At 42.1% G+C, this 26517-nt stretch overlaps 1 protein-coding gene and 3 long non-coding RNA genes across 6 annotated transcripts in view; 1 reads left to right on the forward strand and 3 right to left on the reverse strand.

Annotated features, from left to right (window-relative positions):
- The window catches only part of LOC117067040, a 185729-nt gene that overhangs the window by 124920 nt on the left and 34292 nt on the right, over positions 1-26517 (reverse strand). The window lies entirely within an intron of this gene.
- KRT39 (keratin 39) lies at positions 310-10047 on the forward strand. 3 transcript variants are annotated; one of them, XR_004430570.1, is made up of 8 exons: positions 310-983; positions 2531-2613; positions 3265-3421; positions 4486-4647; positions 4762-4887; positions 6874-7094; positions 8499-8852; positions 9515-10047. XR_004430570.1 is itself a non-coding variant. In XM_033183044.1 (8 exons), the coding sequence occupies exons 1-7, from the start codon at positions 516-518 to the stop codon at positions 8755-8757; spliced, it is 1476 nt and encodes a 491-aa protein (XP_033038935.1). In that variant the 5' UTR covers positions 310-515; the 3' UTR covers positions 8758-8766; positions 9515-10047. The 3 variants fall into 3 exon arrangements, 2 of the variants coding, with proteins under 2 accessions (XP_033038935.1, XP_033038934.1); XM_033183044.1 differs by having other exon boundaries at positions 8499-8766; XM_033183043.1 differs by lacking the exon at positions 9515-10047 and having other exon boundaries at positions 8499-8967.
- Positions 6473-12060, reverse strand: LOC117067047. The gene is made up of 2 exons (XR_004430585.1): positions 11422-12060; positions 6473-6585 (listed from the first exon to the last, which is right to left on the reverse strand). It is a non-coding gene; the product is annotated as an uncharacterized LOC117067047 (long non-coding RNA).
- Positions 6791-7829, reverse strand: LOC117067042. The gene is made up of 2 exons (XR_004430579.1): positions 7647-7829; positions 6791-6990 (listed from the first exon to the last, which is right to left on the reverse strand). It is a non-coding gene; the product is annotated as an uncharacterized LOC117067042 (long non-coding RNA).

Genomic DNA, 26517 nt, shown 5'->3' on the forward strand with positions numbered 1-26517 from the left:
GATTTCTAAGTTTACCAATAATTATTAGACATTAATAGTTTCCGTTTCCTAGAGAAGAAAGGAAAAGAAGGATGAACTCATTCCTGGTTAAGCTCAGTGCCAAGTGGAGAGGTCAAGAAGAACGTAATGAACTTAATATACTCACACCTGCTTAATAATGGATGCTGTTAGGACAGTTCCTTTTGAAGACATAATTTGAAGCTCTGGGTCCAATAGACAAGTAGTATTTATGATGGGTAATAACTTAGTAACAGCCTAAATGCATATTTTTATGAGACAAATAACTCTTCTTAAGCAAGTAAAAAGCAGACTAATAAGATGTTCCTATGGGATTTGATATAAACCTGAGAAAGGAAAACATCCCACCTGTGTGACACCACGTAGAAGAGAGGCTATATAAGCACTTCAAAGAGGAAAACACCAAGAGTCTTGGAATTCAGACTCCGTGGAGGTGGCTTGAGCTTTTCATCCTGGTGACCACAGTCTTGGAAACCAACTAAAGCCGGATACATACTATGGATACCAAGGGCTGTACAACAACCAATTCTCCTTCAACCCCATGTCAAAACTGCTCTAGGATTACAAATGTTAGTACCATCTCTTCTAACAACCGCTGCCATCCTGGTGGCCTTAAAGTCAAGAACTATCAACCAGCTGGCCACACTCTCACAACTACCCGGGACCAGGGCTGCCAACCCACTCCTTGCTTTTGTCGTAAGCCCATCTACCTAATAAACAACTTCATCGTGCGTTCCTCTCTGGATGACTGCAGCTGGTATGGTGAAGGCATCAACAGTAATGAGAAGGAGACCATGCAAATCTTGAACGAGCGTCTTGCTAACTACCTGGAAAAGGTGCGAATGCTAGAACGAGAGAATGCTGAACTGGAATCTAAAATCCAGGAAGAGAATAACAAAGAGCTCCCTGTTCTATGTCCTGATTACCTGTCTTATTACACTACCATTGAGGAGCTCCAGCAGAAGGTAAGATTCCTAGGAGCCTGTTTAATCGTGTTGTGAATTGATGGTTTCCAAGCAACAGTTATTTGCTAAGCTTTAATATTTTTTGTTCAGTTGATGCTGAAACATTTTTTGAAGAATAGAAAAATCTCTTGAGCGAAATTGTCATCTTGAGGCAGCATTCAGAGTCTGCTAGTATTTCTGGCCAGGCACAGTGATGCACACCTATAATCCTAACACTTTGGGAGGTTGAGGTAGACAGATCACTTGAGCCCAGGAGTTCTAGACCAGCCTGGGCAACATGATGAAACTCCATTTCTACACACACACACACACACACACACAAATTAGGTGGGCATGGTGGCACATGCCTGTGGTCCCAGCTACTTGGGAGGCTGAGGTGGGAGGATCACTTGAGCCCAAGAGGTTGAGGCTGCCATGAGCTGAGATCCTGCCACTGCACTCCAACCCAGGCAAAAGTGAGACTCTGTCTTTAAAAGTCAGAAACAAAAAGAAGAGTCTCATGGTGTTTCCTTTCTCCAGAAATACACTCTACCATTATAACTAGATAACTCAGGACCAAAAGATGTTAACAGCAAGTTGTTGCCATTTTTAAAATAAAAATAGGGAAACAGACATCAGAGAAAATAAATTTTGTTTTAATGAGTTTCTGAACAGTTTAGTTTTTATCCATTTTGCAACCATCACCACCTTTTTCTCCTTTTATGTTTATGTTATCATCTCCAAATTGATTGGTTTGTTTCTACGCCAAACCTAAGTTTGTTATGCACAGACATATTCTATTACTACACATCTGGATTTATTCAGTTTTATCCATTCAACAGATGTTTACCGAGCAGTAACAATATTGAGCCAAACATTGTTCTAGATTCTGGGAAAATATTGGTGACCTTTAAAAAGTCCCTGCCCTCATGGAATTGACATTCTAGTGGCTCATGGTATTCATATAAATTTAGAATAGATTTTTTAAATTTTTATTTATTTATTTATTTATTCATTCATTCATTTATTGAGATAGAGTTTCACTCTGTCACCAGGCTGGAGTGCAATGGTGCAATCTCTGCTCACTGCAACCTCCAGCTCCCAGGTTCAAGTGATTCTCCCTCCTCAGCCTCTCGAGTAGCTGGGTCTACAGGAACGCACCACCACACCCAGATAATTTTTGTATTTTTTAGTAGAGATAGAGTTTCACCATGTTGACCAGGATGGTCTCAATCTCTTGACCTCATGATCCGCCCACCTCAGCCTCCCAAGTGCTGATATTACAGGGGTGAGCCACTGTGCTCGGCCTGGATTTCATATTTTAACAACAACAATAACAACAAAAATGCTTAAAAGTTTCTAGGTAAGTACTTTTTGCTGATCTTTTAGGAAAATAACAGGAAATCTGACTTTCCGAAGTTTTCCAAGCTTCATGAGCATAGCTATGAAGATTACTTTTAGTCTATTTAGCCTTCCGCTGTTACTTGACACACACATAAGCCCCTTGGTTCTTAAAGAAGGAAATCTTGGTGTTTGCTTCATTTGTGTGTACAATCTCTTAATTCTAGATCTTGGGTACCAAGGCTGAGAATTCCAGACTGGTCTTGCAAATTGACAACACCAAACTGACTGCAGATGACTTGAGAGCCAAGTAAGCCCACCCAACACCGTCATCAATGACAGAGCTCACCCTGAGTCTGACCGAGATGCCCTCAACAAAATTGTCCCCATGTCTACTAACCCTCTTGCCCCAGACCATGTTGGCACAAGCCCAGAAAAGACTTTCAAATTCAATGAATGATTAATAACTGCTCACATGTATATAATACCTATAGTTTCGAACTTGTGAACCCATCTGATTACCTACACAACAGTTCAGTAAAATAGGTAGGGCTAATATATTGTTACCCTCTTTAAGGTGAGAAATCTGTGGCTTAGTGAGGCTAAGTTACTCACCCAAAGGTAAGCATAACTAGCACAAGTCTGAGCCAAAACTTGGACCCACGTTTTCTGAGCCTTAATCCAGTGCTTTCTTCACTTACATTGCATTGCCACTAGAGGCAGAGGAAGGACAATACATTCCCATATCTCAAAGGACAGCAATGTAGATCCCCCTAGCAAACTAATTTGGGAATAATAATTATGATCTATATCAAATGGTTTCACCTCTAAAGAGAATAAAACTTTTAATAGAAATACATTAAGTGAGGTGCCCAGAGAAAAATGCAGATGGGAGTTCTGCTTGCCTTGGTTTGCATCATCTCCTTTCAGATGTCTCTGTTTTCCCATCTGGTTTTTTAAGGTATGAAGCTGAGGTGTCTCTACGCCAGCTGGTAGAGGCAGATGCCAATGGCCTCAAGCAGATCCTGAATGTGCTGACCCTGGGCAAGGCCGACCTGGAGGCACAAGTCCAGTCTCTGAAAGAGGAGATCCTTTGCCTCAAGAACAACCACAAAGAGGTGAGAGAAAGACCAAGAGAGTAATCACAAGCTAAGCCCCTAAAAGTAGCGTCAGTTCCTTTGAGTTGCACCTGACAAAGGGTGTCCCCGCTTGTATTAGTTCGTTCTCACACTGCTACAAAGAAATACCTGAGAGTAGGTAATTTACAAAGGAAAGAGGTGTAATTGAGTCACAGTTCCACATAGCTGGGGAGGCCTCAGGAAACTTACAATCTGGCTTAAGGGGAGGCAGGCACATCTCACTTGGCAGCAGGAGAGAGAGAGACCAAAGGGGGAAGAGCCCTTTGTAAAACCATCAGATCTTGTGAGAACTCATTCACTATCCTGAGAACAGCATGGGGGACACCACCCCCATGATCTAATCACCTCCCACTAGGTCCTTCCCTTGACAGGTGGGAATTATGGGAATTACAATTCGAGATGAGATTTGGGTGGGGACACAGAGCCAAACCATACCACTGCTACGTATTACTCTGGTTTAGCCCTGAAAATACCTACTGCTACTAGCACTGGTTCAATGTAGTATTTCAAATCCGCTGGCGGCTCCAACACAGTATCTGGAGCCATAAGGGGAAGAAAGGCCTCCATCATCCCCTCTAGCTTTTCCACAAGAAGGATCCCAATTTTTCTGTCCTTACAGTCTTCCCATGTTTGTAGGCATCCCTACACAGACTTCTGCCACCTCCCATTGGTACAAGTCAATATTGCTGCAAGTCAATATTGGCACAATCCCATATTTGTACCATAGAGACTATAATCGCTCATGATCAATTCCACCTCTATCCTGTTTCACCCATTATCCAGCCCTGGAAATGATCTAAATTTTTTGGAACTCTGGTCTTGCTACTCATTTTTTTAAATTTTGCACATATTTAAACACACAGTCCTATTGAAATAGTCTTAAATCATTTTATAGCATCAATAACACCTGTAAATCATGTATTCCTTTGTTGTGGGCTATATTTTAGACATAATTAAGCTAAATTGTAGCAATTACAGTGAGACAAGAACACAAGGGGGTCATCTGTTCACCAAGTGACTTCATATTCTTCTTCTTTCTATAGGAAATCAATTCTTTACAGTGTCAGCTTGGGGAGAGACTTCACATTGAAGTGACTGCTGCCCCTTCTGTTGACCTAAACCAGGTTCTACAAGAAATGAGATGTCAATATGAGTCCATCATGGAGACAAACCGCAAAGATGTGGAACAATGGTTCAACACACAGGTGGGGGAAATAGAAAAGTCAAAAAGAATAAGCTGATGCTGCATTTCTAGGGCCCTTTAATCAAAGTCATGTTTTCCTCCCATAATATTCTCAGTCTCTGGCTGTGTGTTTCAGATAGAGGAGCTGAATCAACAAGTGGTGACCAGCTCTCAACAGCAGCAATGCTGCCAAAAGGAGATCATAGAACTGAGACGCACTGTGAACACTCTGGAGGTTGAACTGCAGGCCCAGCATCGAATGGTACCGAGCAAGCTGACCAAGCCGTGCTCAGCACAGATGGCAACAGTCCCTGACACCTGTGTGTTGCAGTATTTCCCAAACTGTGTCTCTCAGAACAACAGTTCCTCTTTTGTTAAAGGGTCTATGGCTGAAAAAGGACTTTGTGGCCAAATAAGTCTAGGAAATGCTGGACTAAACCAAGGTTAAACAGGGTGCCTTCCTGTGAGCCATTAATAAGTTAATATACACCATGAATCTCCAAGAAGGGGATATATGGTATTCAGCATTCCAAAACTTATTTGACTGTGGATCCCCCCCCCACACTTTTTTTAGAGCATCTCATGGTATTAATGACTCATGAAGTACACTTTGGGAAACACTGGGAGAGCATTTTATTATATGCAAAGCATTTTTACAAGCTATCACGTGAATTTTATAAAGTAATCCTAAAAGGGGGGTGGCATAATTATTAACGCATGTTACAGACGAAGCTCCAAGAGCTAAGGTGATTTTCCCAAGCAAACCCAAGGTAAGTTTCAGCCCACCTATTTTATAAAGAGAGACACTGAGATCCTGAGACGTTGAGAAACTTGTCCAAAGTCACAAAAGAAATAAGAGTCTGAGCCAGAGTTTAGATTCCAAAGCCAGTACCATTCTGTCTCATGATAATGCCTCTCTGAAGTAGAGAATTGCTTACATGCTCTGATGTGAAGCGTTTTAGGAAGACCTTGCCCACACTGGTTTTGTCACCGGTTAGTCATGTGACCTTGGACAACATATTGAACCACTTGAACCTCAGGTTTCTCATCTATAAAAATTGGGATAATCATGCAAATAATAGGCTATTAAAACCTAAAATCCCATCATTATCCATAGACTTACAGAATGATAGAACAGGAATGAAATTTACTCATCAGTTTCAACTTTCATATTTTACATATAAAGGAATTGTTCTGGTGGATAAATTGTATATGGTTAAACATTTCTTGCTTCCTTTTCGATGATACGAACATTCACTGAATGAAGTGCCATGGTAATGGGTTTTGGATTTTTTTTTTTGTTTTTTTTTTTTTTTTGAGATGGAGTCTCACTCTGTCGCCCAGACTGGAGAGCAGTGGCGTGGTCTCAGGTCATTGCAAACTCTACTTCCTGGGTTCAAGCAATTCTCTGCCTCAGCCTCCCGAGCAGCTGGGATTACAGGTGCCCACCACCACACCTAGCTAATATTTTTGTATTTTTAGTAGAGATGGGGTTTCACTATCTTGACCAGGCTGGTCTTGAACTATGGACCTTGTGATCCACTCACCTCAGCCTCCCAAAGTGCTGGGATTATAGGCATGAGCCACCATGCCCAGCCAGTAATGCATTTTTAATGCCTGGGTGTGCAATAAGTTATTTCTTTTTCTCTCCTAAGTAGGAAAGTGTGGCGCGAGATTATTGGGTGGTCAAGAAAGAGAAAGTGAAACAAACACTTAAAAAGAGGCAAAAAAAGAGAGAGAGAAAGAGAGAGGAGATAAAGGAAAGCAGATTTTAGCAGAGTTGATCATTTGGGTTTTGGATTTATTTGCTTAGGAAACAATAAATAAAGTGCTTAGAGATCTATCAGTAGTGTCACAAAGAAACCATTTATTTTGCCGGGCACGGTGGCACACGCCTGCAATCCCAGCACTTCGGGAGGCCGAAGTGGGCAGATCACAGGGTCAGGATATTGAAACCATCCTGGCTAACACGGTGAAACCCCATCTCTACCAAAAATACAAAAAAATTAGCCAGGCATGGTGGTGGGCACCTGTGGTCCCAGGTACTTGGGAGGCTGAGGCAGGAGAATGGCATGAACCCCGGAGGCGGAGCTTGCAGTGAGCCGAGATCTGCACTCCAACCTTGGCAGCAGAGCGAGACTCCGTCTCAAAAAAAAAAGAAACCATTTTTTTTAAATGATACAGGTCACAGGTGACCTGGGCTTAAAGGAGTCATCATTATAAACCCTACTATCCTTCTCCTTGCTAGAGAGATTCCCAAGAGTGCATCCTGATGGAGACAGAGGCTCGCTACACAGCCCTGCTGACCCAGATCCAGAGTCTGATCGATAACCTGGAGGCTCAGCTGGCAGAGATCCGGTGTGCCCTGGAAAGACAGAACCAAGAATACGAGATCCTGCTGGACGTCAAGTCCCGGCTGGAGTGTGAGATTACCACATACCGCAGCCTTCTGGAGAGCTTGGATGGCAAGTATGTAAATAACAACAACTTCTATGACAAAGAAGTGCAAATGAACCATATATGTACTGCCACTGGCAATAGGGGACAAGTGCTTTGTTTGACCTTCTTGCCAGTGATGGGGAGCTTGGACAGAGGCATCCACACACCCTCTCAAGCTGTGCCATGAGGAAGACTTGCAATTGTAACCTCATCCAAATTTGAGGTGTTGGCTGTTCTGAGGAGCCCATGTGCCAGGTTAATTTCTTATAGGTTGCTTACCTTCTTCGAGTTTTAAAAATTACTAGAGAAAAAATGATTTCCCCGTAGATGAATATTCCCAGTGACCATTCCAGATATTTCCCCACTGAGATGAACGTTTGATTTTCATGAGCTTGTACAAAACAACCCAGTCTCCTTTGGAGGAACATTCTGCTCAGGCTGAAACCCCTAACCCTATCTAGCCACCAGTCCTTGAGGCCAACAGAAGCACGTACACATGTATGTTTTAGCATCTTTTTTAAAAAATAAAAGTTATAATTTTTGTAAACAATAAAAAGCTAACCAACCCATAAGTAAACATACCTGGAGGATGAGTTCTTCGAAGTAACTCAGTCCAAACTAACACCTGAGAGACTTAGTTACGATTGCAAAGGAGACCTACTTCCCCAAAATAATCAGTGAACTCTTCACAGCATTCTTTTAATTGGCATGACCACATTATATGAGCACAATGGTCATCAATGCCATCACCTTTAGGAGCCGTGATCATATACCAAAATACCTTGAATCATCAAAGAAAGATTATGTTTATCAAAAGAGTGTTTACTATGAACTGCTTTTTACTCCAGTTCTCTAAAAACTATGTATAGACAGCTAGAAGGCACTTTGAAGCTTCCTGATGACACAATGAGGACTCTTTCATAGCTGGGGTTAGGCCACCACTATGAGTATGACTAACTCTTCAATGAGAAAAATATCTGGTTAATTTCCATTCCTCAGATAATAATCCCCTCAACTTGTTCTTTATCACTGTTGATCCTGTGGGTTTAGCTTCCATTATATCCATTCTGCAGATGAACAACTAAAGCCTGAGAGAGTTAAATGACTTAGCTGAGGTCACCAGCTGGTAAAGGACAGAGCTGTTCTCTGCCCCAGTCTTTGACTGCTAGTGCGGTATTCTTTCCACAATGCAATGGTATTGACTAATGGAAACTTACATAATTGAATACTTCTAAACCCAGGATGCTGATTTCCAATGGATTTGATCTGATTCTTTTTCTTCCACTAACTACAGTACGAAATGAATGAATAAGCATTTGGAAGTATGTACTTGTCTTGAGCAACAAGTGTTAAAAAAAATTAGCCACGACCATTTTTCTCCATGACCATCATCGCCTTCCCTAGATCACAGCTAAAATTCTGTTTTTTCTTTAGGCGTCCCTGTTACCCGTGTGCCACCAAATGTGAGCCTTCCCCTCGGATATCTTATAAATCCGGAGCCATGGAATGCACGGCCCCAGCTTGCACATCCTCGGCCCCCTGTGGTTTAAAGGAGCACTGCAGTGCCTGTGGACCCCTGTCCCGGATACTGGTTAAAATTTGCACCATCACCAAAGAGATTAAGGATGGGAAGGTCATTTCTTCTTACGAGCATGTGCAGCCTTGTTTCATCATCAGACCTGCCAAAGTCTAACATCCCAAGGTGATGAAAATGACCCACATTTATGAAAGAGAGGCCAATACATGCTCCTGCCAGAGAGGTTTAAGAAAACTCCCCAGTCCCTTAAGGTACTTAGTTTCTTACTACTACAGCGGGTCCCCATTGCTAGGTACAATATCTTTTATTCTGCTCCTTCCCTAACTCACCACTGCTAACGTGATAATAAATTACATTTCTCTGGAAGGACATTTTGCATTTATCTGAGGGCTGGGAACTGATTTGTAAGCACCCAGGAAGATGGCCTACATTGCTTGACCTCACAGGTGATTGATGGGCAGGCCTCTCTCTTGTTTACTCAGGCCTTGTTTACTGACATTCCTCCTGAGAGCCAGTCAGACAAGTTTAGAGTTGTTTTTGGCCACTGGCACCTGAAGGTGAAAAGTTACAACCTTCCCTTCTAAATTTCTTTGGATACAGAAAGAAACATACATGGGAACAGTATAAATAGGGGGAAAGATCTTTAATATTTAATTCCCTTGTGTAGATAGTCACGAGTATGGATCCTATTAAACTCTGCTGTCTTAATTATGATTTATCTATACTAACATACTTGACCTTTCCAAAGATATTTTTTAAATGTCCATGGTCTCCGAAACTTTGTGACCTATTAGGCTCTCCAAATATTTTATTTGAGAGTCAGATAAGTTGTGGGGAGTGAATCTAGAACACTTTGAAGAAATAGCATGGGTCTTTTCATTAAACATTTGCTATTTCTCTTTCTATTCTTTAGGGAATGGGAGTTTGTTCTGATTGTTTGACAAGGAACATTTAGCTGGAACTCTCAAGAAATAACCCTTCTTCCCCTCCCTGTGAAGAGTGACAAAGAAAAACATAGCTTAGATTCCTGCTTCAATCTATCCGTCAGAGTAAATGGACATAATATCCACACATTTTGCAGAAAAGCAATAGTGAATAGTTGCTGTTTGTAAGCGCAAGGCAGTCCCAATGTGAGAAGGCATCAGTTATATACCAGCCGTCATCACAGCTTCTGGCAGGATAGTCACAGAATATGTAAGTCATTCCCGACAATAATCATGGACATTGCCAGAGGTTTTAAGAAATAATTCAAAATCAAACACAGATGGAAAGTCAAAAGGCCCGAAGTCCTACACCTGCATTTCCCAGCTGTGACCTTGGGGAAAACATTTAGACTTCATCAAATTTAATTTCTGTGTTTGTTAAATGAGGATCATGCCTACTTCACAGGGTTGTTGTGAAGAGCAAATAAAATTGTTTCTGTGACACTTCTTTGAATGCTGAAAAGCACCACCCAATGTGATTTTTATGTAAGTTTTGCTTTTAGCTACAGCCCTAGACCTATTTTTGTAATTATCTCATTTTAAAATTCTTTCTTCATGAATTTAGTTATCCAGTCATGATTCTGGAGTTTTAATAGTGTTTAACTTTTGGGAGAAAAAAAAAACCCATGATTTCCTGTGATCAGGCCCACAATTCTTCTCAATAAAGCATTTTTCAGTTCTTAGGGTATGTATCACATATCAGTGAGTCAATGCCTGATGCCCACATCAAAGACACATGCATTGTGTAACTTACTGTTCGGTGATTTACTTCCTCCAGACAAGTAGCAACTTACACTAGGCAAGTGGAATGCAGAACTCCCAGAATGACCTCTTTTTAATCAATAAGTTCTCTCTCATCTGAGTGGGCAGAGTAACTCCGGTCAGCGGTTAACTGTGTATTATCTCAGGCTGCAGGATGAAAATGTGGGAAGAGCATGGAATCGGAATGCAGAAACCTTGGGACGGAGTCTCAATCCAGCCTGTGCATGTATGACCTCGAGTAAATAGGGTATAACAATATAAGCCCTGCCTACCACACAGCTGTAAGGATAAAATGGAATAATGATGGTGAAAGGGTCTTGTAAACTATAAGGTGCTTTGCAGAAGGACATTCCTATTCCGTACATTGAAAACTACACACATGTCGTTTCCATCAACATCTTCTTCCTTTCTTTCTGGTTCAGTGCTGGGCCCAGGTGGACCTTGATATTTATCATCCACACTAAAATCTGCTCCGAGCTACAAAATTAGGGTTGAGGAATCTCACTGGACTCAAGCTAACCTTGAGCTGGTGCAGCGGTGCCATTTTCAGTTTATCCTAGAAGTAGGATACCTTCCTCCTATGGAGTGCAAAATATCCCCCATGCCATTCATGGTTTAAAAAAATACATGATTGTAAGTTGCACAGTAAAGAGGGGCGTTAGCCACTTAAAGGCTTGTAGCTTTTTTTTTTTTTTTTAAGTATCTTCTTCATATAAAAGAATGTAAAACCACTTGCTGGTTGTACGCATGTGGTCAAACCTTTTAAAGGAAATAAGAAGTCTGGATTTTTACTGGGAGGCTAAATAAGTATCCTACACAGCCACAGGAGGAAATTTAAGTTTTTTTTTTTTTTTTTTTTTTTTGAGGTGGAGTCTCGCTCTGTCGCCCGGACTGGAGTGCAGTGGCCGGATCTCAGCTCACTGCAAGCTCCGCCTCTCGGGTTTACGCCATTCTCCTGCCTCAGCCTCCCGAGTAGCTGGGACTACAGGCGTCCGCCACCTCGCCCGGCTAGTTTTTGTATTTTTAGTAGAGACGGGGTTTCACCATGTTAGCCAGGATGGTCTCGATCTCCTACCTCGTGATCCGCCCGTCTCGGCCTCCCAAAGTGCTGGGATTACCGGCTTGAGCCACCGCGCCTGGCCGAAATTTAAGGTTTTACGACAGTTCAGCATAAGTCAGCAGCTGGAGCAGAAAAGGGGCTCATGGGGAGGGAAACTGTAATTTTAGCACAATTCGAAAGACAACCACGAATCAGGAAACACAGCATGGTCTCCAGAGCCTGAGGTCAAATCCTATATCTCTGCTTCTCACTCTGAGGGTCTATACTTCTATTCCTTAAAAAGGGAGATATTTTAGATATATTTTTTCTGGATTTTTTTCCTTTCTTCTTGTTGACTCCGCTTCATGTCATAGCTAGTTTAAACTCTTCCAAAATACAGAAGTAACCATGCTGCCCCCTTTCTCTTTGCTTCTCACCCCTTAACTGTCCCCCATCACCTGCCCCCAGCACACAACCCACACCCTCTGCATCCTTACTTCCCAGAGCCAGTTCCAGCAACTGCTGCTCAGAAGAGACTGCCCAGAAACTTCTTCTCCAGAGTTCAGTTAGTGGTAACCCCTTATCTGACTTCCCAGCAAGATTTCTCCAGTGTGACCCAGAAGCTGCCTGCAATCAATCCTGCATTAATAGGGGAGTCTGTATCATTCAGATTCCTGGGCCTTACCCCAGACCTCCTGCATCTGCATCTCCAGGTGTGGAACCTGGGAATCCAAATTTTCACAAAAGTCTCAGCTCAGGTGTGTGCACTGGATTAAAAGCCACTGCTTTATCACTGACAAGGGACTTCCGGCTTAAAGGTCTGAATCACTTGATGACTTATTTGAGGTTTTTAGATTCAGGCATAGCTTGATAGACAACCACACATGCAGATTCCCCCTCTTCATGTCTATTTGCCTGTTTATAAAATGGAGTTAATCAATAATGACCAATAATTTAATAAATATCATCAACTCATTTAATCCTCACAACCCCATCATGAAGTAGGTATTATTAATAGCCCCATTTCACAGATGAGGAAACTGCTGGGCAGAAAATTTAACTGACTCATCCATGCTGCACAATAATGAGATTGAATTATAAGCAATTTTATTTCCTTAGGAAGGTCAAATAGCACTTAATACAAGAACAGAAATAATCTGCAGTAGCAACAGCTTGCTTTTCAACTCTTCAAAGCACCCTTCTCCAGCTTGCTCATCACAGCTTCCAGTGAGAAATCATCCAAGTCGTCTTTTTTTATATATATACTTTAAGTTCTAGGGTACGTGTGCAAAACGTGCAGGTTTGTTACATATGTATACATGTGCCATGTTGGTGTGCTGCACCCATTAACTCGTCGTTTACATTAGGTATATCTCCTAATGCTATCCCTCCCTGCTCCCCCCACCCCACGACAGGCCCCGATGTGTGATGTTCCCCTTCCTGTGTCCAAGTGTTCTCATTGCTCAATTCCCACCTATGAGTGAGAACATGCGAAAGGATGAGTTCACGTCCTTTGTAGGGACATGGATGCATCCAAGAAGTCTTTACCCCCATCCAGAAATACACAGAATACGTGGATTTTTGAATGGGGAAGGTATTGGATGGCAGCTAATAGCCTTTTTAACGTCAGAGATGGAGAATCTGGGCACAGAGAGAACAGTAACTGGTCCAGTCCATGGTACGTGGTGAACAAGAGGACCAGTTCTCTTTCTTCTGCTCCTTGCTCTCCCCGTTCCCAGGCACATCTGTAGTGGACTGGTCCAGACTGAGGCCTAATGCAAAGAACACTGGACCACAACACAGCGACCTCAGGCTCTAACTCTCAGAAGTACCATTTGGCTTCTCTGTGCTTAGACTCTGGGCACTCACCATGGACTCTTCAAAGCTTATGTCCTTAGTTTCTCTTACAAGCTCTGACATTACTTATCATGTCTAGCTTTCTACCTCTGTAAATAAGAACTGACACCAAAAAAAAGTCTTCCAACCTGCCCCACCCCACCTTGCCAGTGTCTTTTAAAGGCAATTAGATGGTATCAGTGAGATCTTCATGTTCTTTAGAAGATAATGACTCTATGTTACTATTAATTTCCATAATTTCCATTTTTTCAAACAATGAAGGAAAGTATCTTACTCTAGACAGAAACGGACCCCTCACCTGAGTGAGTTTATCCTATTTCTGTCCATTTTGATTTAAAATTAAAGTTCCTATAATGAAAACCCATTTTAAAAGCAAACATCCACTTTAAATGAGAGAAGGGGGGAAAGATTAAAATTCAAGAGAAAAGGCAAGTGTCCCCAAAGAGAAGAGAATAGGTCCATGTTAGGTTAGGAAGAATTTCTAGGGGGCGGAGCAAGATGGCCGAATAGGAACAGCTCCAGTCTCCAACTCCCAGCGCGAGTGACACAGAAGACCGGTGATTTCTGCATTTTCAACTGAGGTACTGGGGTCATCTCTCTAGGGAGTGCCGGACAATCGGTGCTGGTCAGCTGCTGCAGCCTGACCAGCGTGAGCTGAAGCAGGGCGAGGCATCGCCTCACCTGGAAGCGCAAGGGGGAAGGAATCCGTTTTCCTAGCCAGGGGAACTGAGATACACAACACCTGGAAAATCGGGTAACTCCCACCCCAATACTGCGCTTTAAGGAAACAGGCACACCAGGAGAATATATCCCACACCTGGCCGGGAGGGTCCCACGCCCACAGAGCCTCCCTCACTGCTAACACAGCAGTCTGCCTCGATCTATCCGCAAGGCAGCAGTGAGGCTGGGGGAGGGGCGCCCGCCATTGCTGAGGCTTAAGTAGGTAAACAAAGCCGCTGGGAAGCTCCAACTGGGTGGAGCTCACAGCAGCTCAAGAAAGCCTGCCTGTCTCCGTAGACTCTACCTCTGTGGACAGCGCACAGCTGCAGTCCAATAGGGGAAGCAGCGGGGGCCAGTGCAGACGCGAACGACTCTGTCTGACAGCTTTGGGGAGAGCCGTGGATCTCCTAACGCGGAGGTTGAGATCTGAGAACGGACAGACTGCCTGCTCAGGTGGGTCCCTGACCCCTGAGTAGCCTAGCTGGGAGACATCCCCCACTAGGGGCAGTCTGATACCCCACACCTCACAGGGTGGAGTCACCCCTGAGAGGAAACTTCCAAAGGAAGAATCAGACAGGTACACTCGCTGTTCAGCAAAATTCTATCTTCGGCAACCTCTGCTGCTGATACCCAGGCAAACAGGGTCTGGAGTGGACCACAAGCAATCTCCAACAGACCAACAGACAGTCCTTCTGACTGTCAGACGGAAAACTATCAAACAGGAAGGACACCTATACCAAAACCCCATCAGTACGTCACCATCATCAAAGACCAGAGACAGATAAAACCACAAAGATGGGGAAGAAGCAGGGCAGAAAAGCTGGAAATTCAAAAAATAAGAGCGCATCTCCCCCTGAAAAGGAGCGCAGCCCATTGCCAGCAACGGATCAAAGCTGGTCAGAGAATGACTTTGACGAGATGAGAGAAGAAGGCTTCAGTCCATCAAACCTCTCAGAGCTAAAGGAGGAATTACGTACCCAGCGCAAAGAAACTAAAAATCTTGAAAAAAGAGTGGAAGAATTGACAGCTAGACTAATTAATGCAGAGAAGATCATAAACGAAATGACAGAGATGAAAACCATGACACGAGAAATACGTGACAAATGCACAAGCTTCAGTAACCAACTCAATCAACTGGAAGAAAGAGTATCAGCGATTGAGGATCAAATGAATGAAATGAAGTGAGAAGAGAAACCAAAAGAAAAAAGAAGAAAAAGAAATGAACAAAGCCTGCAAGAAGTATGGGATTATGTAAAAAGACCAAATCTACGTCTGATTGGGGTGCCTGAAAGTGAGGGGGAAAATGGAACCAAGTTGGAAAACACTCTTCAGGATATCATCCAGGAGAACTTCCCCAACCTAGTAGGGCAGGCCAACATTCAAATTCAGGAAATACAGAGAATGCCACAAAGATACTCCTCCAGAAGAGCAACTCCAAGACACATAATTGCCAGATTCACCAAAGTTGAAATGAAGGAAAAAATCTTAAGGGCAGCCAGAGAGAAAGGTCGGGTTACCCACAAAGGGAAGCCCATCAGACTAACAGCAGATCTCTCAGCAGAAACTCTACAAGCCAGAAGAGAGTGGGGGCCAATATTCAACGTTCTTAAAGAAAAGAATTTTCAACCCAGAATTTCATATCCAGCCAAACTAAGTTTCATCAGTGAAGGAGAAATAAAATCCTTTACAGATAAGCAAATGCTTAGAGATTTTGTCACCACCAGGCCTGCCTTACAAGAGACCCTGAAGGAAGCCCTAAACATGGAAAGGAACAACGGGTACCAGCCATTGCAAAAACATGCCAAAATGTAAAGACCATCGAGGCTAGGAAGAAACTGCATCAACTAACGAGCAAAATAACCAGTTAATATCATAATGACAGGATCAAGTTCACACATAACAATATTAACCTTAAATGTAAATGGACTAAATGCTCCAATTAAAAGACACAGACTGGCAAACTGGATAAAGAGTCAAGACCCATCAGTCTGCTGTATTCAGGAGACCCATCTCACATGCAGAGACATACATAGGCTCAAAATAAAGGGATGGAGGAAGATCTACCAAGCAAATGGAGAACAAAAAAAAGCAGGGGTTGCAATCCTAGTCTCTGATAAAACAGACTTTAAACCATCAAAGATCAAAAGAGACAAAGAAGGCCATTACATAATGGTAAAGGGATCAATTCAACAGGAAGAGCTAACTCTCCTAAATATATATGCACCCAATACAGGAGCACCCAGATTCATAAAGCAAGTCCTTAGAGACTTACAAAGAGACTTAGACTCCCATACAATAATAATGGGAGACTTCAACACTCCACTGTCAACATTAGACAGATCAACGAGACAGAAAGTTAACAAGGATATCCAGGAATTGAACTCATCTCTGCACCAAGCAGACCTAATAGACATCTATAGAACTCTCCACCCCAAATCAACAGAATATACATTCTTCTCAGCACCACATCGCACTTATTCCAAAATTGACCACATAATTGGAAGTAAAGCAATCCTCAGCAAATGTACAAGAACAGAAGTTATAACAAACTGTCTCTCAGACCACAGTGCAATCAAACTAGAACTCAGGACTAAGAAACTCAATCAAAACCGCTCAACTACATGGAAACTGAACAACCTGCTCCTGAATGACTACTGGGTACATAACGAAATGAAAGCAGAAATAAAGATGTTCTTTGAAACCAATGAGAACAAAGATACAACATACCAGAATCTCTGGGACACATTTAAAGCAGTGTGTAGAGGGAATTTATAGCACTAAATGCCCACAAGAGAAAGCAGGAAAGATCTAAAATTGACACTCTAACATCACAATTAAAAGAACTAGAGAGGCAAGAGCAAACACATTCAAAAGCTAGCAGAAGGCAAGAAATAACTAAGATCAGAGCAGAACTGAAGGAGATAGAGACACAAAAAACCCTCCAAAAAATCAATGAATCCAGGAGTTGGTTTTTTGAAAAGATCAACAAAATTGACAGACCACTAGCTAGACTAATAAAGAAGAAAAGAGAGAGGAATCAAATAGACGCAATAAAAAATGATAAAGGGGATATCACCACTGACCCCACAGAAATACAAACAACCATCAGAGAATACTATAAATGCCTCTATGCAAATCAACTAGAAAATCTAGAAGAAATGGATAATTTCCTGGACACTTACACTCTCCCAAGACTAAACCAGGAAGAAGTTGAATCCCTGAATAGACCAATAGCAGGCTCTGAAATTGAGGCAACAATTAATAGCCTACCCACCAAAAAAAGTCCAGGACCAGATGGATTCACAGCTGAATTCTACCAGAGGTACAAGGAGGAGCTGGTACCATTCCTTCTGAAACTATTCCAATCAATAGAAAAAGAGGGAATCCTCCCTAACTCATTTTATGAGGCCAACATCATCCTGATACCAAAGCCTGGCAGAGACACAACAAAAAAAGAGAATTTTAGACCAATATCCCTGATGAACATCGATGCAAAAATTCTCAATAAAATACTGGCAAACCGGATTCAGCAGCACATCAAAAAGCTTATCCACCATGATCAAGTGGGCTTCATCCCTGGGATGCAAAGCTGGTTCAACATTCGCAAATCAATAAACGTAATCCAGCATATAAACAGAACCAAAGACAAGAACCACATGATTATCTCAATAGATGCAGAAAAGGCGTTTGACAAAATTCAACAGCCTTTTATGCTAAAAATGCTCAATAAATTCGGTATTGATGGAACATACCTCAAAATAATAAGAGCTATTTATGACAAACCCACAGCTAATATCATACTGAATGGGCAAAAACTGGAAAAATTCCCTTTGAAAACTGGCACAAGACAGGGATGCCCTCTCTCACCACTCCTATTCAACATAGTGTTGGAAGTTCTGGCTAGGGCAATCAGGCAAGAGAAAGAAATCAAGGGTATTCAGTTAGGAAAAGAAGAAGTCAAATTGTCCCTGTTTGCAGATGACATGATGGTATATTTAGAAAACCCCATCGTCTCAGCCCAAAATCTCCTTAAGCTGATAAGCAACTTCAGCAAAGTCTCAGGATACAAAATTAATGTGCAAAAATCACAAGCATTCTTATACACCAGTAACAGACAAGCAGAGAGCCAAATCAGGAATGAACTTCCATTCACAATTGCTCCAAAGAGAATCAAATACCTAGGAATCCAGCTTACAAGGGATGTAAAGGACCTCTTCAAGGAGAACTACAAACCACTGCTCAGTGAAATAAAAGAGAACACAAACAAATGGAAGAACATACCATGCTCATGGATAGGAAGAATCAATATCGTGAAAATGGCCATACTGCCCAAGGTTATTTATAGATTCAATGCCATCCCCATCAAGCTACCAATGACTTTCTTCACAGAATTGGAAAAAACTGCTTTAAAGTTCATATGGAACCAAAAAAGACCCCGCATTGCCAAGACAATCCTAAGTCAAAAGGACAAAGGTGGAGGCGTCACGCTACCTGACTTCAAACTGTACTACAAGGCTACAGTAACCAAAACAGCATGGTACTGGTACCACAACAGAGATATAGACCAATGGAACAGAACAGAGTCCTCAGAAATAATACCACACATCTACAGCCATCTGATCTTTGACAAACCTGAGAGAAACAAGAAATGGGGAAAGGATTCCCTATGTAATAAATGGTGCTGGGAAAATTGGCTAGCCATAAGTAGAAAGCTGAAACTGGATCCTTTCCTTACCCCCTATACGAAAATTAATTCAAGATGGATTAGAGACTTAAATGTTAGACTTAATACCATAAAAACCCTAGAAGAAAATCTAGGTAGTACCATTCAGGACATAGGCATGGGCAAGGACTTCATGTCTAAAACACCAAAAGCAACGGCAGCAAAAGCCAAAATTGACAAATGGGATCTAATTAAACTAAAGAGCTTTTGCACAGCTAAAGAAACTACCATCAGAGTGAACAGGCAACCTACAGAATGGGAGAAAATTTTTGCAACCTACTCATCTGACAAAGGGCTAATATCCAGAATCTACAAAGAACTCAAACAAATATACAAGAAAAAAACAAACAACCCCATCAAAAAGTGGGCAAAGGATATGAACAGACATTTCTCAAAAGAAGACATCCATACAGCCAACAGACACATGAAAAAATGCTCATCATCACTCGCCATCAGAGAAATGCAAATCAAAACCACAATGAGATACCATCTCACACCAGTTAGAATGGCAATCATTAAGAAGTCAGGAAACAACAGGTGTTGGAGAGGATGTGGAGAAATAGGAACACTTTTACACTGTTGGTGGGATTGTAAACTAGTTCAACCATTATGGAAAACAGTATGGCGATTCCTCAAGGATCTAGAACTAGATGTACCATATGACCCAGCCATCCCATTACTGGGTATATACCCAAAGGATTATAAATTACTCTACTACAAAGACACATGCACATGTATGTTTATTGCGGCACTATTCACAATAGCAAAGACTTGGAATCAACCCAAATGTCCATCTGTGACAGACTGGATTAAGAAAATGTGGCACATATACACCATGGAATACTATGCAGCCATAAAAAAGGATGAGTTTGAGTCCTTTGTAGGGACATGGATGCAGCTGGAAACCATCATTCTTAGCAAACTATCACAAGAAGAGAAACCAAACACCGCATGTTCTCACTCATAGGTGGGAACTGAACAATGAGATCACTTGGACTCGGGAAGGGGAACATCACACACTGGGGCCTATCATGGGGAGGGGGGAGGAGGGAGGGATTGCATTGGGGAGTTATACATGATATAAACGTTATGCACATGTACCCTAGAACTTAAAGTATAATAAAAAATAAAAAAATAAAAAATAAAAAATAAAAAAGAATTTCTAGGCTGAGGCAATCAGCATCCGTGACACAGCCTTGGGTTAGTCTCAGGGCAAGCAAACCTTAAATACATTGTTTCAACACTGTGATCAAATGTCTTTTATAGGAAGTGAATCCTCTGGGTATTGGGCTGGCTAGAAATATCTGGTCAGTGTGTTCATGCATGATTCACAAGCTTCATGGGAACAACCCACGCACCCAGTTCAAATGGGAACAACCCTGTTAGGCAGCATGGAAAGGTTTGCTGTAATTATCCTTTCAGGTTGAGCATCATATTTGGAGAGCTTTCCTAGGTGATGCTTTTAAGCCACAGGCTACCACTTACCTGCACATGGGGAAAATATGTATATCAATGTTTCTAAACATCTTTTTTTTTTTTTTTTTTTTTGAGACGGAGTCTCGCTCTGTCGCCCAGGCTGGAGTGCAGTGGCCGGATCTCAGCTCACTGCAAGCTCCGCCTCCCGGGTTTACGCCATTCTCTCGCCTCAGCCTCTCGAGTAGCTGGGACTACAGGCGCCCGCCATCTCGCCCGGCTAATTTTTTGTATATTTTAGTAGAGACGGGGTTTCACCGTGTTAGCCAGGATGGTCTCGATCTACTGACCTCGTGATCCGCCCGTCTCGGCCTCCCAAAGTGCTGGGATTACAGGCTTGAGCCACCGCGCCCGGCCTCTAAACATCTTAAGAAGGCATCCCAATAGCAAAATTTCTGAATATGTTTTCTTGATCCTCTCTCTCTCTCTCTCTCCTCCCCCAACCCCTTTCCTTTCTCTCTGTCTGGAACAATACAACCGTCAAGGCGGACATACTAGTCGTACCTGGATAAACCATCTCAGACAGTAAGTTCTCTTACTCTTTTTAGGAGGACAGCAGGTTTGGGACTCCCTTCTCTTTTTCCTGCTCCAAAAACAAAAAAAAAAAGTTTCCGATATTACAGCTTATTATGGAGGGTCACTGAGCCAGCTAGTGCTCGAGAGTTACCTGGAAAGGGTTGTATCCACCCATTTGGTATCTGTGGCCCTTAAAGAAACTGCCTAACTCTGCTGACCCAGAAGACTTAGAAAGGGACCACACTTTGGGCTGAATATCTCTAAACCTGGGTAGTTGGTCATAAAGAACTACCCATCAACTGTATGTAAGGGTAAAAAGGTCTTTCTGCACTTCTGTGGAGGAAAAATGTCTGTCAGCTCATTGTTCATTGACTGGAAAAAAAAAAAACTGTGTTCTCTTCCTTCACTGCCACTTTCTAAGAAACATCCCCCTCCCCATTCCCAGCAGAGACTCTGGTTGCAGGGACAAGTCTCACAGTGGAAGGTAAATAAAGTTACTACCCGTGTAAGATCACTCTGTAAGTTCAGCGGGGAAAGGAGACTAGGATGAAAACTCAGAACAAGCACCCCTTTAAAGGGATTAGAAAAACCTAGAAAAGAACTTTGGCCACCTTTGTTTAAAAAGCAGAATCATGTACTGATTAAGAACACATACTTGAATCTAGACCAGCTGGGTCTCTGATTCCCAGCCCTGCCATGTACCATGAGATCTTGGGCAACTTACTTAACCTCTCTATTTCCTCATCTTTAAAATGGGGCTATTAATAGCATCTACTTCATAGGGCAGAGATGACATCATTAATTAATGCATGCAAAGCTCCTAGAGCATGCCTGGCACCCAGTAACCTTGTTAGTAGGATTGCATTATACTGCTTCGTGAGCTTACTTCAGTTGGCAAACTAATCACACGAGAGCTAATGAATTATTTCACTTGAGCCAAATGACAGTGGCATAGTCATGCAAGGCCATTCTGATAACTAATGAAAGTGCTAGATTAAGGATAGAACCTTTCTTTTTAAAAGAAAGCTGAATCACACCTAACCCAAAGTAAAATCCACATACAGGTCCAACTCTTCTGTTTTCCAGAATGTTAGAGAGCTCAACTGTAAAGGACCTCTCCATCACGTTATCAACCTTCACAAGCTTTGCAGCCAGTAGGAAGAAGATAGCCCAGGAGGAGGAGGGAGAAGAGTCTGAAGTCATCCCTGTACCAGGATCATGTTTGTGGACAACTGAAATGACAGGGCAATTGAGAGAGGACTGATGGCCCTACTCCTAGTACAATATCTGTTACCCTTGTCCCTTGTGGCCCCGATGTTTCCTGGAGTCAGGTTTTGGTGTCAATGGAGAAAACAGCTGGAAGGCTTCTCCACCGCCAACACATAATAAAAGTAATCAAAGATGCACAGAAGCCACAGTGTCTCCTAGGGCCAAAAGGTAGAAAGAGCAATGCTTCTTTTATTCAATTAAAAACTGATTAAATATATCCCTCTAGACATTGTGCTATACACTTTACATGAATTATCTCACTCAAGTCTCACAATGGCCCTATCATACTACGGTTATTACCACATTAAACAAGTGAACCAAGGCTTACAGAAGTTAAGTAATTTGCTCGGTGTCACAGCTAGTACATGTTACAGTCAAAATCTGAAAAAACCATATCCTCTTTATTCCAAATGCCCAATCAATTAAATGATTACTCAAGTTTGACAATGTCATACATGTAGCCTAATCAAAGCTATGAAGAATTAAAGAAATAATGCTGGTCTTGGAGGTCTAAAGAAGGTGAGCCGTATCCCTGGTGGTTCAAGTGGTTAAGAAAATGTTTTAAAAAGAGAAAGTGAGCCCTAAAAACACAACTCAACAGTGTCCAGCCCAATCCAGGAAGGAGCAATGTTGAACTCATGAACACCATCACGTGAGCATGTGTGGACTTGAGGCAATTCTTCAACCTCATTCCTCAAGACCTCACATCCCTCTTCTAGTTCCATTTTTGACAAAAGCCTTCATATTACAGTTTGGTTTCTCTAATTCTTAGATACAACAAAGAAGGTGCATTGATTCACAGTTGGGAACTCTGTGGTTGCAAAATGGATCATCTCTCAGTGTTAAATTAGTAAGTTTGCATTCTGTCTCTTTCATCTGGCACTTAAAAGTCAGGTTACTGTGAGTCAGCTCGTGAGAATCCCTTTGGTTCTGGTGCACTAATAACCCACCAGCCTAAGAACAGACATAGACCACTGTGACTTCACAAAAAAGTATCAGCTTGTGAAGTTCTGCTTTGGAGACCAGATGACCTAACTCAACAGCATCTTCATCTCTTCTCATTCTAACCACAACAATTAGGTTGCTGGGTTTGTGTGAAGTTTATTGCTAGAAGATTGGCACAGTAGAGCTCTGCTCTACTAGATATAAAGCCAAGGGGTCTTGAATGGAGAAGCACCGGGAAAGTGTAGGTCTCATTTCTAACTCAGTTCATATTCATGGCAAGCATAGGCTCAAAACAATGAATGCCAGATATTCATGTTTCCAACAATTTATGGCTTCATCAGCAATTGTGCGCTGCCAAAGCTGCAGAGGATTTCCTGGTTTTGACCCATCCCAAGAGTAACAGGACACAAGGCTGATAGGATGAACTACCCAAAGTCCACCCCCAGGATTCCATTTTTTTTTTTTTTTTTTTTTTTGAGATGGAGTTTTGCTCGTGTTGCCCAGGCTGGAGTGCAATGGCACGATGTCGGCTCACCACAACCTCCACCTCCCAGGTTCAAGCAATTCTCCTGCCTCAGCTTTCCGAGTAACTGGGATTACAGGCATACACCACCAAGCTCGGACAATTTTTGCATTTTTTTTTAGTAGAGACAGGGTTTCTCCATGTTGATCAGGCTGGTCTCAAACTCCTGACCTCAGGTGATCCACCAGCCTTGGCCTCCCAAAGTGCTGGAATTACAGGTGTGAGCCACCGTGCCCTCCCCCGCCACCCCACAGGGTTCCTTTTAATAAAGGCTACAAATTGTAATTAGGGGGATAGTAATCAGAAATGAAATCAAATGTGTTGGGAGAGAAACAGAAGATGCTATATTGGTGTATTCAGGAGAGGCAGTGGGAGAAATAGACAAAATAAGACAGAGGAAGGAGGAAAATGGGTATGCTTTTGTGGCTGCAGAATAAGAAGAACCAAGAAGTCATTTGGAACTCACTTAGATAGAATAGAATGTACAGTGGGACTAAGATTGCAGGGACTGTGTCCAGCGTCCCAGTTACAGCACCATCTCTTTGTAGTAACGACACAAAGACTATGTAGTAAATAATAATTAGGGATGAAAGATGAGCTGTGGACAAAGGGTGAAATTAGGTGGGAAATAGGCTTTGATTGTAAATAAAAGACACATATTCACATTTGCCCTAATAATGGTTCCCACGTGCCCTGGATCTTCAGGAACAGCCTTCCTTTTATGTAATTTTGTACTTCTCCATAAAAATTATTTGTAAAATGTTTAATTAAATGTGATTTAAATTCTATAATTTTCTGTGGTATATCATATATATTAATTTGCAAATTTAAAAATCCACCTATAATTTGCCTTTTTAGGGTTTATGAAATATAGTAACTATAACTGTCTTTGCTGTTATGCTAATGATTAAAGATCTAGACCAAGTATGTGTATGGAAAATATGTTTTATAAATGACATGGAAAAGAGATTCTATTCACCTTGATTTAATCTTTGCGGGAGATTGGTCAGAGTGGTGGGAGAAACTATAGGGAAAGGATGCAAACCTTCTGAAAGTTCAGAAGGCTCTGCATAGCTTCAGGGGAGAATAAGTTCAAGGAAGCTGTTCTCTGATCCTGAGGCAGAGGGCAAGGAGTAGGTAAAAGGAAGTATAGGGGAATTTATCATAAACAGGCTTGTTTACTTAGGTTGTCCAGAAACTGACCTTTGATAATCTGTGCATGTGACTGCTCCCTGAAAAGGGGAACAATAATGTTACTTACCTGCAGATTGTGTTTGCTCCAGGCTTTCAGCATTATGTCTGTACTGAATAAAAGCAAGCAGCTTCAGCTGTTCGCAGCTGCTCTCTTCTTTGGCCCTAAGTGCCGGCAGACCCCTAGCTGCTCTTACACTGCATGCCTGTGTCTCAGTACTTCTTTCATTCAACGCTCAGCCAGGGTCTGCAGGATAGACCTGGCAAATCTTCAGCAAAAATCTATGACCAGAGTTCCTATTGAATGTTTCCCCCACAAACACACACGCACTACGATGTTCTACTGCCACTGTAACAAAGTAACATGCATTTCATGGCTCAAAATAGCAAAATAACACAAATTTACTATCTTACTATTCTCTATTTCAGAAGTCTGACTTGGGACTCAATGTACTAAAATCCAAGTGTTGGAGGTCCTGCGGAGGGGGATTTGTTTTCTTGCCAAACTTTTCCAGCTTTCAGAGGCTGCCCACATTCCTGGGCTTGTCCACCACTTCCATCTTCACCATCAGCAATCTCGTCACCCTTAACTGCCTTCATCACATCTCCTTCGCCAACACTGACTGAATCTTCTACTTTCCTCTTCCACTTTTTTTTTTTTTTTTTTTTGAGACGGAGTCTCGCTCTGTCACCCAGGCTGGAGTGTAGTGGTGTGATCTTGGCTCACTGCAACCTCCACTTCCCAGGTTCATGCCATTCTCTGGCCTCAGCCTCCGGAGTAGCTGGGATTACAGGCATGCAGGCGTGTGCCACCATGCCCAGCTAATTTTTGTGGGTTTGTTTGTTTGTTTGTTTAGTAGAGGTGGGTTTCACCATGTTGGTCAGGCTAGTCTCAAACCCTTGACCTCGTGATCCACCTGCCTCGGCCTCCTAAAGCGCTGGGATTACAGATGTGAGCCACCATGCCCAGCTTCTCTTACACTTTTAAAGACATTATGATTATCTTGGGTCCACTTGAATAATTCAGGATACTCTCCCAATTTTAAGGCCAGTTGATTAGCAACCTTAATTCTATTTGTGACCTTAATTACTTTTTTGCCAAGTAACATCGGCTATTCACAGGCTCTGGGTATTAGAACCTGGGCATCTTTAGGAGACCATTATTCTGCCTCCTACACCAAAGGAAACAGAGAGAGGGAGGGGGAAAGAGACAGTCCATGTATTATCTCTTTAAAACCCCAAAACCAAAACTAGAGTAAGCAATAAAGTCACGAGTGTTTAAATTCACCAACCAATCAAGCTTCCTGTTGTACTTCAACCCTCAGGGAATGCTCTGACATAAGGAGAGTGTATGTTTAAGGCTATATCTTAACTAATAATTTGAAGATGTAAACATACTCCTTAACCTTGTGGGGTCTTTTTATAGCAACAATAATAACAATTAACATTTACTGAGTGCTTCCAATGTACCGAAGTGTTAAGTGTTCTCTAAGTGCATTTACTATACAACTACCCATTTTGCAGATGAAGAAAGTGAGGCATGAGAGGTTCATAGCCAGAGTCACACAGATAGTTAGTGCCACAGCCAGGATTCACACCCAGGACCATGGGACTCCAAATCCTGCACTTTTAACCGTCATGAAAAACTGTCTCTTCCTCTTTTTTTTTTTTTTTTTTTTTTTTACCAATATACACTTTGCAATAATTTATCCCCTAATTGACAGAGATAGAAGGAAAAGACCAGAGTGGGACCTAACCATAGGCATTTGGAAATGGCTTTTACCTGTATTTGGAATCTCAAGCCTTCCTAGGGAAGAACTATGAGTTCACTGCTCTACTCTACCTTAAACCCCAGTTATTATAACATCATGCGAACATTCCATGTGTTACATTGTTACTCATAGTTCACTGCTAG

Source organism: Trachypithecus francoisi, unplaced genomic scaffold (genome assembly GCF_009764315.1).
Source record: "Trachypithecus francoisi isolate TF-2019V2 unplaced genomic scaffold, Tfra_2.0 Lachesis_group20, whole genome shotgun sequence".
NCBI classification, from domain to species: Eukaryota; Metazoa; Chordata; class Mammalia; order Primates; family Cercopithecidae; genus Trachypithecus; species Trachypithecus francoisi.

Coding starts and splice junctions, on each gene's coding strand:
- KRT39 (XM_033183044.1), top strand. CDS start 516: ATGGATACCAAGGGCTGTACAACAACCAATTCTCCTTCAACCCCATGT. Junction 2,614..3,264: donor GCAGATGACTTGAGAGCCAA/GTAAGCCCACCC, acceptor TGGTTTTTTAAG/GTATGAAGCTGAGGTGTCTC. Junction 3,422..4,485: donor TCAAGAACAACCACAAAGAG/GTGAGAGAAAGA, acceptor TTCTTTCTATAG/GAAATCAATTCTTTACAGTG.